The sequence below is a fragment of the Enhydra lutris genome, unplaced genomic scaffold, assembly GCF_002288905.1.
Source record: "Enhydra lutris kenyoni isolate GAN:26980312 unplaced genomic scaffold, ASM228890v2 scaffoldscaffold53, whole genome shotgun sequence".
Lineage (NCBI taxonomy): Eukaryota > Metazoa > Chordata > Mammalia > Carnivora > Mustelidae > Enhydra > Enhydra lutris.
Genome location: NW_019154137.1, coordinates 3,673,841 through 3,692,038, shown reverse-complemented (window position 1 = coordinate 3,692,038; position 18,198 = coordinate 3,673,841). Strand labels below are relative to the sequence as shown.

General features: G+C 45.9%; 1 protein-coding gene across 2 annotated transcripts in view; it reads left to right on the top strand.

Annotated features, from left to right (window-relative positions):
- Window positions 1-16,287: 16,287 nt before the first annotated feature.
- Window positions 16,288-18,198, top strand: part of LOC111157273 (lysosomal associated membrane protein 2) — a 34,779-nt gene continuing 32,868 nt past the window's right edge. For both annotated transcript variants that reach the window (XM_022518563.1, XM_022518565.1), the window contains exon 1: window positions 16,288-16,509. In XM_022518563.1, coding sequence (XP_022374271.1) covers window positions 16,446-16,509 — 64 coding nt within the window. In that variant the 5' untranslated portion in view covers window positions 16,288-16,445. The remainder of the gene's footprint in view (window positions 16,510-18,198) is intronic.

Sequence of the window (18,198 nt, the reverse complement as noted above, 5' to 3'; positions counted from 1 at the left end):
GGAGAAATGCCTAGAAAGCGGCAAAGCCTCCGGGAGTCACTCGCTCAAAGTACAATAGTCGCTTTGCCGAGCAAGGTCTCCTTGACCGCTGGCACCAAGCGCAGCCTCCCACAGCGGCAGCCGGCCCGCCAAAGGTACCAGACGCAAGAGACACAAAAGGCCAATGTCTCGTCCGGATCGATGCGCCGCTGTTCCCAAAACGCCGACCCACAAGTGCAAAGGCGCACCCGCCGGCCCAGATCCCCCTCCTTCCACCGCCCCTTCCGCTCCCGCCCGCCCGGTCCACCCCGCAGAAAAGCCAAAGGAGATATGCCAACGACGCTCCCCGCGCCTGTAACAATACCAAGAAGGGGTGGGGAAGGGAGGCAAAGCTCACCACTTCTGGTTTAGTTTCGTTTTTATTAAAAACTTCACGTGATTGCCCGACTCTTGACTCAGCGATTTCGCCAAACAGCCTCCTTTAATTTATTGGTTTGTCATCACCGCCTTCACCTTTTCTTGTACAGTGCTACCTACCAATTCCGAACATTTAAGCGGAATTCTCCCATTCGATACAATGAACAAATAAATTAGCTGTTCGATTCATTTAGCCAATTCGTTTCAAGCTCCCAAAATGAGAAGCTAGGGGTTTTAAATAATCGCAACACGTTTTCTTCAAAGGATCATCGGGCTTTTTTTTTTTCTTTCACTCTTCTACCTTAGTTCTGGATTATTATAGATCCATTCTTAAGTAAATGAAAGAATTAGATAAAGACTTCATAAACAGTTGTCCCGGAACTTTTTCTCCCTCCCCCCGAGATGCATCCCAATAACGACAATGCAGATAAGTTTTGGGTAAATTCAATTTTTAGACTACAAAGCTTGGTTTTTGTTTTTAAATGTTTATTTTAATCTTTACTGTTTTATTTTGTTTCAAGTTTTTTTTATTTGCTTTAGTCACCTCTACACCTAGTGTGGGGCTTGAAAATCAAGAGTTGCATGCTTCTCCGACTGAACCAGCCAGGTGCCCCTCATTTTAATCTTTATAATGAAAATAATACTCATTATAGAAAATGTGGACAGTCAGACAATTCAAAAGACAAAAAGGCTATTATTTACAATCTCAACGCTCGGGAACAATTCTGGTTAATGATTTGGTGTCTTTCCAGTCTCTTTATTATGGAATTAAAAAAAAATTTCAATCGTTGGAAAGGAAAATTGTTTACCACTCAAGGATCTTTTGGCTGGTCTAAGAATTAAACTGGCAAGAGACAGATTGAACAGGTTAACAGGAGGGGGCACTTTTCCATCTCCAAGAATATGAGACCCCAGGCAGTTACGCAATTGAGGTTTACATACCATCTAGCATTAAGGAGAAGGATTAAGTTTCTGGATCTTTAAAGAGAAGACAATTCCTAGGAAGACGAAAAAAGAATAAATGTTTGGTGAACAATGTTTCCTGGGTCATACAGAAACAATGGGACATAGAGAGAAATTTTAACAGATTTTGCTAACTTCCTCTGTGTCCACCACCCCAAGTTCATAGTATAATGTAGGTATCTAAGGGGACTCTTCCCTTCCTGGAGTGGATCTTCTATTTCAATTCTTTTAGGCAGTTAGAGGGGAGGGAGAGAAGAAAAACTTCTTGAGTCTTCCATTTCTTCAATATAATCAGCTTAAAATTATCCACATGCTAAAGAGACGTTTTGGGGTGGCGAATATTCCTCCCCTCCATAATTATACAGTTTCCTTTCCAACTTTGCCCCCCTCATTACAACAATGGCATCTTCCCATTATATTAAGAACACAACTTCTAAAGATTTTATTTATTTATTTGATAGAGATCACAAGTAGGCAGAGAAGCAGGCAAAGAGAGAGGGAGAGAGAGAAAGAGGAGGAAACAGCCTCTCTGCTGAGCAGAGAGCCCAATGCGATGCAGGGCTCGATCCCAGGACCCTGGGACCATGACCTGAGCCTAAGGCAGAGACTTTAACCCACTAAGCCACCCAGGCGCCCAAAGAACACAACTTTTAATAACCGTTTAATAGTCCACTGTATTCATGTAACAGGCATCATCTAATCCTCCATTTGGTGACGTTCTGGCTCAAAATTTTCAATTGAGCAAACTCTTTAAAATAACCCAGAGGTAAATTCTTTCCACTCTCAGATCCGATCTATTCTTACAGGCGTAGGGGTGAAGAACTTTTCCCTTTTTCCCTTCTGTGATTCTTGGCCTGGCCTAATAATCAAATTGACATAAGACAGATTAACAGGAGGAAAATGAACAAATAAAAATATGAGACCCCCAGGCGCAGGCAGGTCCTAGAGGCTGGCGTTGTCATCCTTGGCTGAGGAGAAAGGGGGTAGCAGCCTCCGGCTTCAAGGGGGAGGAGGACAATTCACCGGAAGAAGAGAAGAGCTAATGTTGGGTAAACAAATATTTGCCATGCCATACATCTCTCTGATAGAAAAAGTTAACCCTGGGGGTGCCTGGGCGGCTGTCAGTTAAGCATCCAACTCTTGATTTCAGCTCAGGTCGTGATCTCAAGGTTGTGCTGCATTCGGGCTTAAGATTTTTTTCTCTCCCCCTCCCTCAGCCTCTCCCTACCTCTCTCTCCCTCTCAAAAAGAAGAACAAAAAAGTTATCTCAGGTTAACAGCGCTCTTCCAGGTACAGGCATCCTATCTAAATTCATTTAAGTGGTGAAGGCGAGAGGTAAAAAACTTTTCCTGAGTTTGCTGGGTTTTAATCGCCTTCAGCTCAAACCGTTCCACATCCCCAAGTGACACACTTTGGGGTACTGTGTTCTGCTCCCCTTCCTCCATTTTTGAGTTCTCCTTTATTGGGTTTATGTAAGGCAAACCACGCCGGAACTTTTGCTTAAGTTTGGCAGTTGCTGGAGGTTTTCCTGCAAATGTATGTTGGACCAGCCCCAACCCTGTTGTTCTAATCATCTGTGTTTTCCCCCAAAGCGCTTCATAATTTTTTTTATAATTTTATTTGACAGAGATCAAAAGTAGGCAGAGAGGCAGGCAGAGAGAGAGAGAGAGAGAGAGAGAGGAGGAAGCAGGCTCCCTGCCAAGCAGAAAGCCCGATGTGGGACTCGATCCCAGGACCCTGAGATCATGACCTGAGCCAAAGGCAGAGGCTTAACCCACTGAGCCATCCAGGCACCCTTCCAAAGCGCTTCAATACATCCATAAGCGCCTAGATCAGTGGAATAGTGGTTTAACTGCCTTCCCACTCACTTCCTGCCCACTGAGGCGAGGAGAGAAGTGTGGGGAGAATGGGCAACCGCTGGAACAGCAGTCAGTGCTGAGGAGGGGAGAAGCGGGCTGAGCGCCAGGGGACGCACCCCCAGGTGTCAACAGCCCACCCAGTCCGAGTGAAATGCAGCCTGTGTGCCACCCTGGGCAGGCCGACCCTGAGCCACACAACGTCTTCCTCTTACAGTTCTAACCCAGGATCCGGCCGAGCATGAGCACAGAGAAGAGAATACACTCATGCATTCAACAGTACTTCCTGAGTATCAAGTATGTTCCATGAATTGTTCCTGGTGCCTAGGCCATCTCAGGGAACAGAAAAGACACAGATTCCTGCGCCTGGGTCCTTAGCATTTTAGTGGGGGAAGACGGACCCTAAACGATAAACATAATAATAAAGACATTCTATTTTATGTTAGGAGGAGACAAGTGCTGGGAAAAAACGGGCAAGAAAAGGGAGTTGAAAGTGTGTGTGGGGGGGAGAGAGAGAGAGAGAGAGAAAGAATGAGAGAGGCAGAGAGAGTATTAACTAGGGTAACCAGGGTGAGCTTCATGAAGAAAGTGGCAGGTAAGCAAAGACTTGGAAGAGAAACGAGAGAGTTGATCATCTGGATATCTAAGGAAAGAATGTTCTGGAGAAAACAGCCAGGATAAAGCTTGGAGTGGGATTGTACATGAACAGCAAAGTGGCTAACGCACAGGGAGAAAGGGCAAAGTTTATTGCTTCCTTGAGTAAATGGTTGGATATGGGATTACAAAGCAAGGTGTTAGCAAGGACGAAAACAACCCCACCTGCAGGGTAGATCGAAGGGATGAGGGCTTGAACAGGGGCTGAGCTGGGAAAGAAGTTACCAGACGGAGGTGCTGGGTGGGCTCCCTGAGACGTGATTGGTGGAAAGCGTGGGGCGGGCAGACAGGGCTCAGACAGCGGAGCTGTGCCCTCAAACTGGCCCATAGTTGTTACCAAGACTGGCAGGTTTCTAGAAGGCTACATGAGAAACCTGTCTGGAGACCATCGAAAACTGGCATTTGCTCTTATTCTGGGACTTTTTAAGTGGCAAAGGAAGCAAATAAACTGACCCAAACCCCACAAACAACAAACTACATTTTCCACCAAGATCTTATAAAGGCCAGCTTTAAGGGCAAAATACTCAGGGATCCACCTCTTCGTCCCTAAAATCTGCGAGTCTTTCCTACAGGTGTTGTGTTGTTAGTTTTCTACTGGCTACTTTGACAGATCACCACAAACTTGGCGGCTTAAAACCACACGTATTTATGATCTTACAGTTCTGGAGGCCAGAAGTCCTAAAATCAAAGTGTCAGCAGGATTGCATTTCCCCTGGAGGCTCAGGGGCGGATTCTGTTTCCCTGCCTTTTCTGCATTATATAGGCTGCCGGCATTCCTTATCTTGCGGTCCCTTTCTTTTCGTGATATCACTGTCCTTTGGATTTTCATTTATTGTAAATTCCCTCCTCTAAATTGTCTCCTTCTGAGGCACAAGGAATTTCAGAAAGCTGAGGGATCCAAGTTGATAGAGCGCTTACAGGTCATCTGATCGAACTTTTCTGCTGGTGCTGAAACTCATTCTACATTTTTCTGGACAAATGCTCCTTCGGCTTCTTTTAAACACTTGGGGCAACTCACAACAAGTCACTATGAGTTAGTACTTGTTAAGGTCTTCCTGGTCCACAGTCTTCCTACTGAACCGAATCCTGGCTCCTTGGAAGTCCGAACAAACCATCCCGTTTTCTCTCTGGATCTCCAGAGAACAGTCTTTCTCTTTCCCCGTGTTCGCCCTGTAGGTATTTGAAGACTGCTACCCCCGCTTAAACTTCTGTTGTCCAGCCTGAGCATGTGCCCATGGGGAGATTTTCCGGTTCCAACCACCCTGGTCTCCCTTTTCTGGAGGCTCTCTGGCTTAGTGCCCTGAAACTGCGGTACCCAGAACTGAATACATGACTCGGGGCAGAATCCTCTGGGAGATAGCACCTTCTTTGACTTGAACTTTCTTTCTTTTAAAGATTATTTTATTTATTTGAGAGAGAGCACTCTCACAAGCTAAAGGCAAAGCCCAACACAGGGCTCAATCCCAGGACCCTGAGATCACGACCTGAGCCGAAATCAAGGGTTGGATGCTCAACCGACTGAGCCACCCAGGCGCCCTTTCCCCTTAATGATCTGTAACGGCTACTTTTTTTTCTGTTAATTTTCCTCTAAAAGTGTGTGTGTGTGTGTGTGTGTGTGTGTGTGTGTATACATATACATAAACACACACACATATATATATTTTAAAGATTTTATTTATTTATTTGACATAGACACATAGATACAGCGAGAAAGGGAACACAAGCAGGTAGAGCAGGAGAGGGAGAAGCAGGCTCCCCGCTGAGCAGGGAGCCTGATGCGGGCGCTTGAACCCAGAACCCTGGGATCATGACCCAAGCTGAAGGCAGACGCTTAACGACTGAGCCACCCACCCAGGAGCCTCTAAAAGTATATTTTTAAGCAAGTAAAAAATGCACCACAGAATTTTCTGGATATAAAATGTAGCGCGTAGACCACATACAAACGACTCACCTGGCTATTCTCTAAAGATGCAGACCCTTGAGCCCAACTCAGACTCCCATTCTCCAGTAGTGAGGCTCAGGAATCATCATCTGACATTAAACCGCAGGTCATTCTTACGGATACTAGAGTCTGAGCCCCCTGCTTTAGGACTTCCACACAGCGATCTAGAGCAACGGGTCTCAACTCTTACCACCTCTCATGTCCAGATCATACCTCCTATTAAGTCAGATTCTCTGGGGCTAGAACCTTGGTATCTGCAGGTTTAAAAATGTTCCCCAGGTGATTCTAACGTGCAGTCGATACTGAGAACCACTGATTTCTATGTTCTTCAGTAGAGATTTGAGGGTCAAATAATCTTTAGCCGCCTGTCAAATCTCAAGAAAAACCCTTTGAGCTCATAAAATGTCACCTGTTTACTTTGGACCTCGAGTTACTTGTCCGAGAGTAAAAATAGACTTATTGTGAGGAGAGACGTGAGGTGCCTCTTAGCACTAAAAACGTCAGTAGTAATTGCCATCATTTTCATTCCTGCAAGGAAATTTGGTGACTGCCATGTGTGTGACACAGCGTTAAGTTTTGCTGGCCGTGCTGGGAGTAGATAAGCTACTAGAAGGCATGACCCTCAAGGAACTGTGTCTAGTTGGCGAGTCCAAACAAACCCGGGAGAACCTAGAGTGAAAAGTCATACAAAACCCCGTCATAATAAAATATCGAGCAATAGGACACATGGTAGGTAAATACCAGTCCAGAATCTTTTTTTTAAATTTTTTTTTAAAGATTTTATTTATTTATTTGAGAGAGAAACAGTGAGAGAGAGCATGAGCAAGGAGAAGGTCAGAGGGAGAAGCAGACTCCCCACGGAGCCGGGAGCCGGGAGCCCGATGCGGGACTCGATCCCGGGACTCCGGGATCATGACCTGAGCCAAAGGCAGTCGTCCAACCAACCGAGCCACCCAGGCGTCCCACCAGTCCAGAATCTTAACAGAGAAAGAGGTGGGTGGAGTCTGCAGGTAGGGTTTGAGGTGCATCTTGGAGACATTTCAATATCTGAATGATGGTGAAACAGATGGATAGCTTCCTGGCTGAAAGATACTACTTTCAGATGACTTCAGGTCAGGCAATTAAGTTCCCCAATGAAGAGTGACTTAAGTTTATACGGACATGTATTATCCCTCTTAACAAGAAGTTGGGAGGTGGGCAGTCCCAGTGGGAATTGTGCAGCAGCTCAGCAATATTAAAAATATTTTTGTCTTTTTTGCTCTGACATCCTCAGGGCGACAGTGATGCCTTCCCTCATGGTTCCAAGATGGCTGCCACAGCACCAAACATTGCATCCTGACTCTAGTATCCCAAGCAATAGATGGACACAGGCCTTTGTCACGTTGGTCTCTTTTTCAGAGAGGGAAAAATCTCTTTCAGAGCTCCCTCGGGGTCCTCCTCCTGTCTCAGTCAGAACTAGGTCACTTGGTCCCTTTTATAGCCACCACTAGCAAAGACTGGCATGGCTGGCTTAAAACAACTGTGATTCATCTCTTGGAGCTCACCATATTGTCACCTGTAACATAATCAAAGTTGTGTCACTAAAGAAGTAGGCGGAACGCCTCTTTAGTAGGAAACAAGCCATGTCTGCCACAGACACAATGAGCTTTGGCACTAAATGAATGAAAACTTATGATAAGTCATTATAGCAATTCAAACGGACAAAGATGTGCACGTTATTTAAACTTTCTGTGCTTCAGTTTCCTCGTCTGTAAAACAGAGATAACAGTGCCTGCTGTATAGAGCTGTCATGAGAATCCCGCGAGACAGTGCATGGAAAAGTCTTACAACAGTCCGAGGCATATAGCGCCTGCTAGCTGTTATTCCTTTTCAGGCGTCCCCGGCTTAGAGGTGATTCTAGAGGACTCATGGATGTGCTCTTTGAGTGTTCTCATTTGAGCTTCTATTTTTATTTTTATTTTATTTTTTAAAAGATTCTATTTATTTATTTGACAGAGGGAGGGACAGCGAGAGAGGGAACATAAGCAGGGGGAGCAGAAGAGGAAGAAGCAGGCTTCCCACCGAGCAGGGATCCCGATGCGGCTGGGTCCACGCCCTGAGCTGAATGCAGATGCTTAACCAGCTGAGCCACCCAGGCGCCCCCGAGCTTCTAGTTTTAGAACAAAATCCACCAGAGTCTTTCATCATAAGGCAGGCCTATCTTGGACACTGAGAAAGAACCTAGGATTTTAGACTAGTACCGCTGAAAGTGAACACGGTGATTTTCTTGCACAGTGTTTTTTTGTAATTTTCTAGCAACAGGGCCATGAAAACTTATGCTCTAAAACGAAGAAATCTGGAGCCATTGTCTTCCTTACACATGCCGAGATACCTCCCCTGAACCCAAGGGTGCCATGGAACACACTTCGAGAAATACTGACAGGAGTTCAAACACATAGTAAAGTGTGATTAAGCAGCCAAAGAGATGAAGTGGCCTAAAAAGGCCACTGGGATCAGAAACCAGCTTTCCTGGTTTGTAAGCTGAGGAGAGTGAGCGAATGTGCGGTGGGAGCAAGGGGCTAGATGGGGCATTACGGTCAAAGCTCTGTGGGGCCCTGCAAAGCCCATCATTTAGGTATTATCTGGAGGGCTGGTGACTTCATCCTGCTTTACAGGTCTTCAAGTAGACATGTCTACCGCTGGAAGCCACCCTGGCTCTCAGAAACCACTGTGTGTGGGGGACAGAGAGACGCCGATGGATAGGGATGGAATCAAAGGGGCATGGACTTGTTTTTCTGGACTTCTGTTAAATCCCTAGTGCGGGGGTAGGCCGAAGGGCTGTCCTTCCTTAAAGCCCATGGTAAAGCCGGCAAGTGCTTAGGGGAACAGTCAGCTGGAAAAAGGGAGTAAATAACATCTGGACGAGGGAAGTTGCTAGGAAACTCTCACAGTTCAGTTCCTAAGAGTGCTAAGGTCTCTGTTTGATCAATTCTGTATCAGCACTGAGCAGTGCCCTCTGAGTTTTCTGGGCCTCTCTCACTGACAGGAAACGTCGATGAGTGGGGACTTTTATTTATTTATTTTACTAATTAATTTTTTTTAAAGATTTTATATATTTGACAGACAGAGATCACAAGCAGGCAGAGAGGCAGGCAGAGAGAGAGGGAGGAGGAAGCAGGCTCCCTGCTGAACAGAGAGCCCGATGCGGGGCTCGATCCCAGGACCCCGGGATCATGACCCCAGCTGAAGGCAGAGGCTTTAACCCACTGAGCCACCCAGGTGCCCCTGAGTGGGGCCTTTTAGAGCCCAGGGTGAGCTAACCGAGAATAGAGCACTAGACAAGAAGTACAGAGGTGAGAGTTCTAGTCCCCGTTAGGCTGCACACCTGGGTAAGCAAGACGAGCTTCCTGGGCAAAATGAAGAGGTTGGCGCAGACAAGAGCCCTTCTGATTTGAACACGTCCATCGCTTCAAATCAAGGGTCTGCAACAAGGGGCCGCCATCTTGTGCCAAAGAGCCGGCTGCGGCCTTCTCAGTTACACCTGCAGAGTCAGCTTGTCGTCACCATGAATACTGTCACCAGGTGGGGTTAAGGATTTCTCCTCCAAACCCCTACTGAAAAGGAAGGGAAATGGGACATTATTTCCTAAGCAATACATCATTTCAGCTTGTGGGTCATACTGTTCTGGGGTCGCTCTCCTGCATAATCTGTTGTGTCGAGGGGTGCCTGGGTGGCTCAGTGGGTTAAAGCCTCTGTCTTTGGCTCAGGTCATGATCCCGGGGTCCTGGGATCGAGCCCCGCTTCGGGCTCTCTGCTCAGCTGGGAGCCTGCTTCCTCCTCTCTCTCTCTCTGCCTGCCTCTCTGCCTGCTTGTGATCTCTGTCTATCAAATAAATAAATAAATAAAAAATCTTTTAAAAAAGCAAATTTATAAATAACATATATTAAAAAAAGAGAATGTGAGGATCATGGGACATGTAAGGCGGCATGTAAGTGTGTGTGTGTGTGTGTGTGTGTGAGAGAGAGAGAGAGAGAGAGAGAGAGAGAATGAGACTCAGAAAGAGAGAGAGACCAAGAGATGAGGAGAAGGTGGTAAAGGTAGAAGGCAGACGTTTGTCGATTGTCAGCTGGCTGGTCTAACGGAAAGAAGACAGCCACTTTCCCTGATGTGACTCAGATGGAAAAAAAAACTGGGGAAGTATTCTGCTGGGGAGACCATTCCTCCAGCTCAGCACTTAGGTCATATAGTCTCCAAAAGCCAGAACCTATTATTAGATCTGCCTTTCATTCATTAATCCAATATACATTTACCGAGCACTTACTATGAGAAGAGATTGGTGAAAAAAATGGCCACGTCCTTTGCCCTGAGGAAACTCTCAGGCTCCTGTGGGGTCTGGGCCAATGAACAATTACAGTGTGATGGATGCCATGATGAGGGGAGTCCAGGATATTGGGGGGGGAGCACGTTGGTGAAACCCCCCTAATTCAGCCTGGGCTGGTTAAAGAAGGTTAAAGACTTTCTTTGGAGAAAGTCGTTTCACCTGGAGAAGCAGAAGGCAACCTGCTCTAGGAGGAGGTGGGAAGAGAAGGAATGTTCTAGGCAGGAGGATTACAGGCTTTTGATTTTTTTTTCTTTGTGCTTAGCGGTGTTTCACAAATATTCTTCACTGGAAATATGTCACATTTAGATAGAAGGAATTTTAGAATTTAAAGGATAGCAACGGCCCTCCCTTAATCAGTGAGCACCAAGGAGAACTTGCGTAGGTCTGTGACACGCTGACAGGGAGAGAAGGGAACACTATAATGAGTACCACTGATCACAGTATTGGAAATATTTGTTAATTCTTTTCTATATGTGAGCGTTTTCCACGTACCTCACTTAATCCTTATAATAATCCTATGTGATAGATAACACTGTTATCACTTCCATTTTACGGATAAGGAAACTGAGGTCCAGAAGTCACAAGGTTAGGAAGTGGAAGAAGCAAGAATCAGAGGCAGTCCAAGGCCAGAGCTCCCGCTCTTCCCTCCTAGGCTGAGCTATCCCCTCCCTAAAAGAGTAAAGCGATACACACAGGAGACCAGTGTTTTAACTGCGCCCTCTTCTAAGAAGCAACTTCTTGCCATCAGCTGACTATGTTCCTGTCTTCTCCAAGTCGGGCTGGGGGGGAACAGAGGAAAGTCTTCATTTGCGCGTGGAGAGGGATATCAGAGGAGCAAAACATGAAGGTTGCATAATCATCTGATGGCTGAATGGGTTCCCAAAACCCACTTCAGCATCACAACTGCTGGACCCCACTTTGCTCTGGCCACACCAGCAATGTTTATCTTGTGCTAAGTTTCCAGTTTTCCACACGAGCGACTTCAGTCTAGATGGTTTATTAAAATTCCCTTATATTGATGCTGTTCTGTGATGCAATTCCTATGTGCACCACAAGGTGGTGCTGCAGACAGATCTAGGGGTTTGTTTGAAGGGAGAGGTTTAAGCGTATTTGTGTTTTTACGAATTACGATATGGCTACGCAATTAAATATTAAGTAGCCATTTGAAAGGATCAGATAGAGCTATATGGCTTTTAAGAAATATCTTCAAGATATGCCATTAAGTGAGAAAAGCAAGTCAGTAAGCAATGTGTAGAGCATGCTATTTGTCTAATTAAAAAAAGAATATAAATACATATGCAGGTACATGAATAATTTTTTCCTGAGAGCATTAAAAAATAACGTTAACAGTTATTACTCTGAGGAGTATGACTGGGACTTAAGGAAGGGGAAAGAATGTTTTCTTTTGGTTTTATCCCTTTTTAAATTTTTGACGTTTTAAATAATTTGCATTTATTAATTTAAAATCATTATTAAACAATGAATCTTGGAACACTAACAAAATAAAATAAAATTTAAAAAAAATTTTAAAAATCATTATTGCAAAAACAATGCAATTGCTGTAAAAATGTAAATTAAATACTGCCGAAGTTAATCAAAGTCCCTTCTGCTCCCCCTCCCCCACCTCTCAATTCCACTCCCCGGAGGATAGGTAGCCACAGATGCGAGTTTGGGACCTCCCTATTCAGAGTGTGGTTTCCAAAACAGCAGCAGCAGGATCGTCTGGGAAGCTGCTAGAAAAGCAGACTCTTGTGCCTCACCCCAGACCTGCTCAAACTCCATAGTGGGGCTCAGTAAGCTGTGATTGATTGATTGATTGATTGATCAATTATTATTTTTTTTTTAGCAATCTGTGATTTAAAAGGTTCTTTTGGTTATTTTGATGCGTGCTCAAACCATTTCGTTTTAGCAGGCAAAACCATACCTTTAGGGGGTGGTCGAGAAGAATCCAGCTGGTGGAAACTAAGAACTCAAAAGAGCATGTCTCCATTCACCCAGAGAGCTCGGGCTCAAAGGTTGGCAGCCTCTTGAGTCCACGGTGACCTCTGTTGGCGCTGAGTGAGGACCGTATTATCACAGTTGGGAGGCATGATCCAGAAAAGAGGACATGCTATAGTGAAAATGGAAAACGGAGTGGAGGAGAAACTTAAGGGAGGAGGGCTAGGGAAAGGAAAGATGGCAGAGCGAGAAAGCAAAAAAAACAACCATAGGATGGCCGGGAGGTGACACTGATACCCCAGGGCCACTCATTCATTTATTTCATCAACCTTTTTTTTTCCGAGAAAACTTTTTATTTTTTGTAAATTTAAAAAGATTGCATTTATGTATTTGAGAGAGACAGACAGGGAGAGAGAGAGAGTGCAAGCGGGGAGGAGAGGGAGAAGCAGGCTCTCCGCTGAGCAGGGAGCCAGATGCGGGGCTCGATCCCAGGACTCTGGGATCTGACCTGAGCAGAAAACAGACACTCAACCGACTGAGCCACCCAGGTGTCCCAAAACTTTTCTTTTTAAGTTGAGGTATAGTTGACACACAATTTTCATTGGTTTCCTGTGTACAACATAGTGATCGAACAAATCTATGTTATGTTACACTCACCACGAGCGTAGCTACCATCTGACCCGGTACAACACTATCACAATACCATCGACTGTACCCCCTGTGTTTCATAAATATTTATCACTTTCCCGTTCTGAATCTCTGTATCTTTACATCTATTTCCTTCCTCTGAGCCACACATTTCATTGTCTATCATTTACCAAATCTGATGGGACCATTATTTCTCATGCCATTCAGAGTGTTCACACTTAGGGATGTGTTTGCCAGCAATGCCCTGCTCCCTGGCCAAAAAGTCATGAGCTCTCAAAGCTGCTCAAAAGAGTCATAGGGGCGCCTGACTGGCTCAGTGAGTGGAGCGTGCGACTCTTTTGATCTCGCAGTTGTGGGTTCAAACCCCACACTGGGTGTAGAGATTACTTAAAAATAAAATCTTCTTCCTGAAGAAGATTTTTTTTTAAAAAAGAGTCATAGGGGCACCTGGTGGCTCAGTTGTTAAGCGTCTGCCTTCAGCTCAGGTCATGATTCCCGGGGTCCTGGGATCGAGTCCTGCATGGGCTCCTGGGATCGAGTCCTGCATGGGCTCCCTGCTCATTGAAGAGCCTGCTTCTCGCTCTCCCACTCCCCCTGCTTGTGTTCCCTCTCTCACTGTGTCTCTCTGTCAAATGAATAAATAAAATCTTGAACAAAAAATTAAAAATAGTCATAAACAGGGGCACCTGGCTGGCTCAGTCAAGCATGCGGCCATTGATTTCAGGGTCGTGAGTTCGAGCCCCATGTTGGATGTAAAGCTTGCTTAAACGAATAAATAAATAAAAACTTTAAAAAAAGAGTCATGAACTACCTATGGGGGTAGAGGGTGGGGAGGGGTGTGCTGAGGATTTCTGCACACTGGGGAAGTAGGCGGTGTGGTAGGAGAGGAAGTGCACATAAAAGCGCTTGGGATTCAGCAGTATCAACAATCATGACACCAGATGTGAAGCTCAGAGGGGAAGGGATCTCACAGAGTTTCTCAAACACGGATGCTGGTCCCACTCACAAGCTAAACTCCTTCAGCTGGGCTGGGGTCATGGTTCCTGCCTATGAAAGGGAGTGGTTCTCAGTGTTTCATACAAAATGGTGGTAAGGAAGCTCAGATCAAATAAAGATTTGACAATGTTTAATTGATTCATTCTAACAACACACCCACCATTTACTTAGTTCCAAAAACATTTTTCTGTCCCGTGAGGTTCCCGTCCCAGTCAGGGAACTAATGTTTATTTTTGGTCAGGGGGAAAGGTTGTGACGGGGAGGTTTAGCTTACAAGGCTGTTTAGATCTCACTGTCTTCCATTTTTTTATTCGATGATACCTGCAGAAAGTTAAGGGCAATGATTTATTAAACTGGACATTGTACTAATTGCGACACTGTTTCCTTATATTTTCAATAAATGAACATTTATTCTTTTTCTAAAAAAGATTTTATTATTTATTTGAGTGAGTGAGAGACAGAGAGAGCATGAAAGGAGAGAGGTCCACGGGAGAAGCAGACTCCCTGTCCAGCAGGGAGCCCGATATGGGACTCCAACCTAGGACTCCAGGATCATGACCTGAGCCAAAGGCAGTTGCCACCAACTGAGCCACCCAGGAACCCAATGAACATTTATTCTTATACAATCTTAGCTGGGACCACCTTAGAGATCATCTCTGGCCCATTAACATTGACCTTGGGAGTTCTGAGAAAAAAAACAATGTCCAGGCCCCACTCCCTACCAACTGAATCCGAATAGAGTCAAGGGCTGAGACCAAGGGGCAACTTAAGGTTCCACCAGTTATTCCAATGCAGCCAAGATTGAGAAACTGCTCTGGTCTCACTTTTATTTTATGGGTAAAAATACAGAAGTTAAAGAGATGAAGTGACTTGCACTCACGTTGGCAGCACACACACTAAAAGAGATGAAGTGATTTGCCCAAGGTCACGCTGCCAGGAAATGGTATCTCACCCCTGACTCTTCTGATTGCCCATCCAATGTTCTTTCCACTATGCTTTTTCGTGTCTTCTTCTAGAACTTGGAGTTTTGCTGAACATTGTAGTTAGGTGATTTATAGTTGAGGGAGAAGGGACAGAGTCCATCAGTAAGAATGGGTGGGGAAACTTGTAAGGACTCCACTCAATCAAGGATTCTCCAGGACGTGGCTCCTTTCAAGTCTTACTGGTGGTAGACAGTCAAATGACCTTCCTTTGCTGAAAGCATAGCCTGATACTGTAGCCTACATTAGTTTCTCATAGAGCAAGTCTGCTGCTCATGACTCAGTTGCACCCATGAAGAAGACATTCGTGAATAAGTATTCGCACTTTCAGGAATTAACCATATTAAAGCAAGTGACAGGATATATCAATAACTCTTAATTTTTGAGCAGAAGTGGGTGTTAGGGTGAGGACTCACAGGTCCCACTTGAGACCGGGTAAAAGCTATAGCCCTTCTCCCCCTGAAATATACACATACATAAATGTTGCAAGTAATTTCTGGAGATTCACAGATGGTCCCCTCTACCCTCCCCCACTCTGGGCAAGTTCATCCATTGACACCAGATTAAGATCTCTTGGATCAGATGCTTTTGGGGCTCGATTTTTTAGTGTTTCTCAAAGTGTAGTCTAGGAACCATAGAAATCAGAATCACCTGGGGTGTTTGTTCAAAAAGCAGATTCCAAGGGCAGCCAGAGACCTACTGTTTCAGAATCTCCGTGAATGAGGTATAGGAGTCTGTATGATATTAAAACTCCCTAGATAGCTCTTTCGGACGCTCACATTTGAGAATTAGTGCTTTATCTCAACTTGAGATTTTTTAGTAGTTTTTGAACGCTTTCCTTTATTGACTATTTTAGTTTTCATCTGCTCACTTGTCAAGTGTACCAAATAGTAGGTTTAGTACAAACTCATTAAAGAATATATTCCCGTGTGGAAATGTGGAAAAACAACTGGAAGGATAGATAGATAACCATCTCTCTGGGTAGTGGGAATATGGATGATTTTTTTTCCCCTTTATCCTCCTATCTTACTTCTCTCTTTCCTATTTTCTTTCTTGTATTTCAAGAAGATTCTTCTTCTTTCTGAGTTCAATTCCTCCATCTGCAAAAACAGGGCATTGTAACTAGGCAATCTTCAAGGCCGCGTCTTTGGAGGTCCGCCACCACGCACTACCCCCAGCTCCCTTATCCATCTAATCACATGAACTGCAGGGATAACAACAGTGTTCTTGGAATAATTGTGTATTACTTTTATATATATTACGTTGTGATGCTTAGCAACCTTTTTAATTCAACAAAATTATTCTCTTCCTCCTCAAGGGGTTGGAACTGAAGTGAACTCGACTACCTACACCACGAAAAGTTAATCCTCTCTTAAGCCTTAGAAAAAGCCCGACCGCACATATCTCTCAGGAGCATAAGAATGGTTGTGAACCAAAAAGCCAGGGCGTGGTCGCCCCGCCCACCGGCCCCTACATCACCACCCCTCTTGCTGCTTTCAAGCGCGGAGATTGGCTAAAAGCAAGAAACAGCCCCGCCCCTAGTCTTATGACCCGCGCTGAAGCGCCGAGTCCTGGCGTTGGCAGTGCTGTGGTCGGTGGTCTGCGGTGCTCTCGGCTGGGTTCCGGCAAGCCTTTCCCCTGGTGTCGCTGCTGCTGTTGCCGTCGCCGCCGCCACCTCTACTCCGACCAGCCGCCGCCTGCTTTGCGGAATCATGGTGTGCTTCCGCCTCTCCCCGGTTCCGGGCTCTGGGCTCGTTCTGCTCTGCCTTGTCCTGGGTGAGTTGTCGGGCCCTCCTGCTGTGTCCCTCAGCCTGGGCCCGGGGAGCCCAGTTCAAAGGCCACAACCTGAAAGACTGGTCCGGGGCAGGGCGGGGGTGAGAGGCTGAGCAGCTGACACTGGGCGGCGGCGCTTGGCCGAGGAGGCGAGCTGTGACCTAGAGAAGGCCTGACCGAGGGATGGCGGGGAAGAAGGGCCCGGGAGAGAGAGAAAGGGCAAGTAAGGGGGGTGGGCGCTGAGGTTGTAGGTGGGGAAGAGCGAGGCGTGGAGGCGATCTGGGTAGGAAGAGTAACTTGGGGAAGATACTGAGGAGTGGAGAGCGGACGTATGTGCGATTGATTCTGGGGTGGCCGAGACCATTAGGAGAGTCCTGGTGTCTTAGGACCGGAGAAGAGTTTTGAAGATGGTGGGCAACTATGGGATGAGAGCGAAAATTGGGGAGGGACGAGACTGTCGCCTGCATGAAGAAGCTTGGGGGAAGGGGAGGGGTACGGGTAAATATGACAGTAGAGTCGGGGGGACAGCGAGAGGGATGGGGGGGCGGTTTGTGGGTGGGAATTTGAGGCCGTGGAGAAAGGGTGAATAAAGAGACGTGGAAGGAGATGCTGGATTTGAGTTTGTTAGTTGGGAGTTTTGAGGGGTAGGGACCTAAGGTGGCCCCGGGGCAATTTCCAGGGGGGAAAAACTCGGACTGAACCCCTGGAGACGAAAGGGATGAGGGGGAACTTCGATGGGGAGCGAAGATCTGACTTGGAGGTGTTGAGGATGTCGTTTTCATGTCAGTTTTGCTATTTCCTCCCAGCCAGATCCTGATTAAAAACAACAACTAAAAGCCTTAAAAAAAAAAAAAAAAGTCTGCAGGTATTTCAGTTGGGAGGACCTCCCAGATGTGAGGTTTTGCTGGTGGTGTATCTGAGTCGTGCCTTCTGCCTTCAGAAGCCCTTTTTCTTCTCAGTGGCACAACTGGCCTTTTACTTCATTTTTTGGAGGAGGAAGATAGGTAACTTGCCAAAGACTGGGTTGTTACCCAGTCATAAGAATGGCTGGATGAATGTTGGCTGATTTGTATTTTACCTGCCCTCGCCCAAAGATCACTGGGTCCCCAGGGCTGTAATGCCTGAAAGGTGAACTTTGACCAGAATATCTCTTCCTGACCTGGTTCATCCTGTGCTTGTTGCTCTCCACTGACATGCTGTTTGTGACCAAATAAACCCAAAGGACAGACCCAGGTGGGAGTGGCGAGGAAATAGAGCTATTTGGGGTCTGAGAAGGCAGTGAGAGGTGCGCATTCTGCAGTTCGTATTTTGGTAGAATAAAATCAGCGCCCTGAAATAGTGGATTCTCAAACAGGGGACATTTGGCAATATCTGGAGACATCTTTGGTTGTCCCATCAGGGGATTACATTTGGCATCTGGTGGGTAGAGGGTAGGGATGCTGTTTGGCATCTGGTGGGTAGAGGGTAGGGATGCTATTAAGCATCCTACAGTGCTCTGCATAGGGCTCCCCCACCCCAAAAAAGAATTACCCACTTCAGAATGTCAGTAGTGCTAAAGTTGAGCAGTCTCGCTCCAGAGTGACTGTGCCGGAAGGGTTCTTGGTGATCTCACCTAGTGACTCTTAGGGAGCTTTGGGAGGGGGTGCTTGTCAGATAAAAACTTATTTCTGAAAGAACACCAAGAAGTTATTT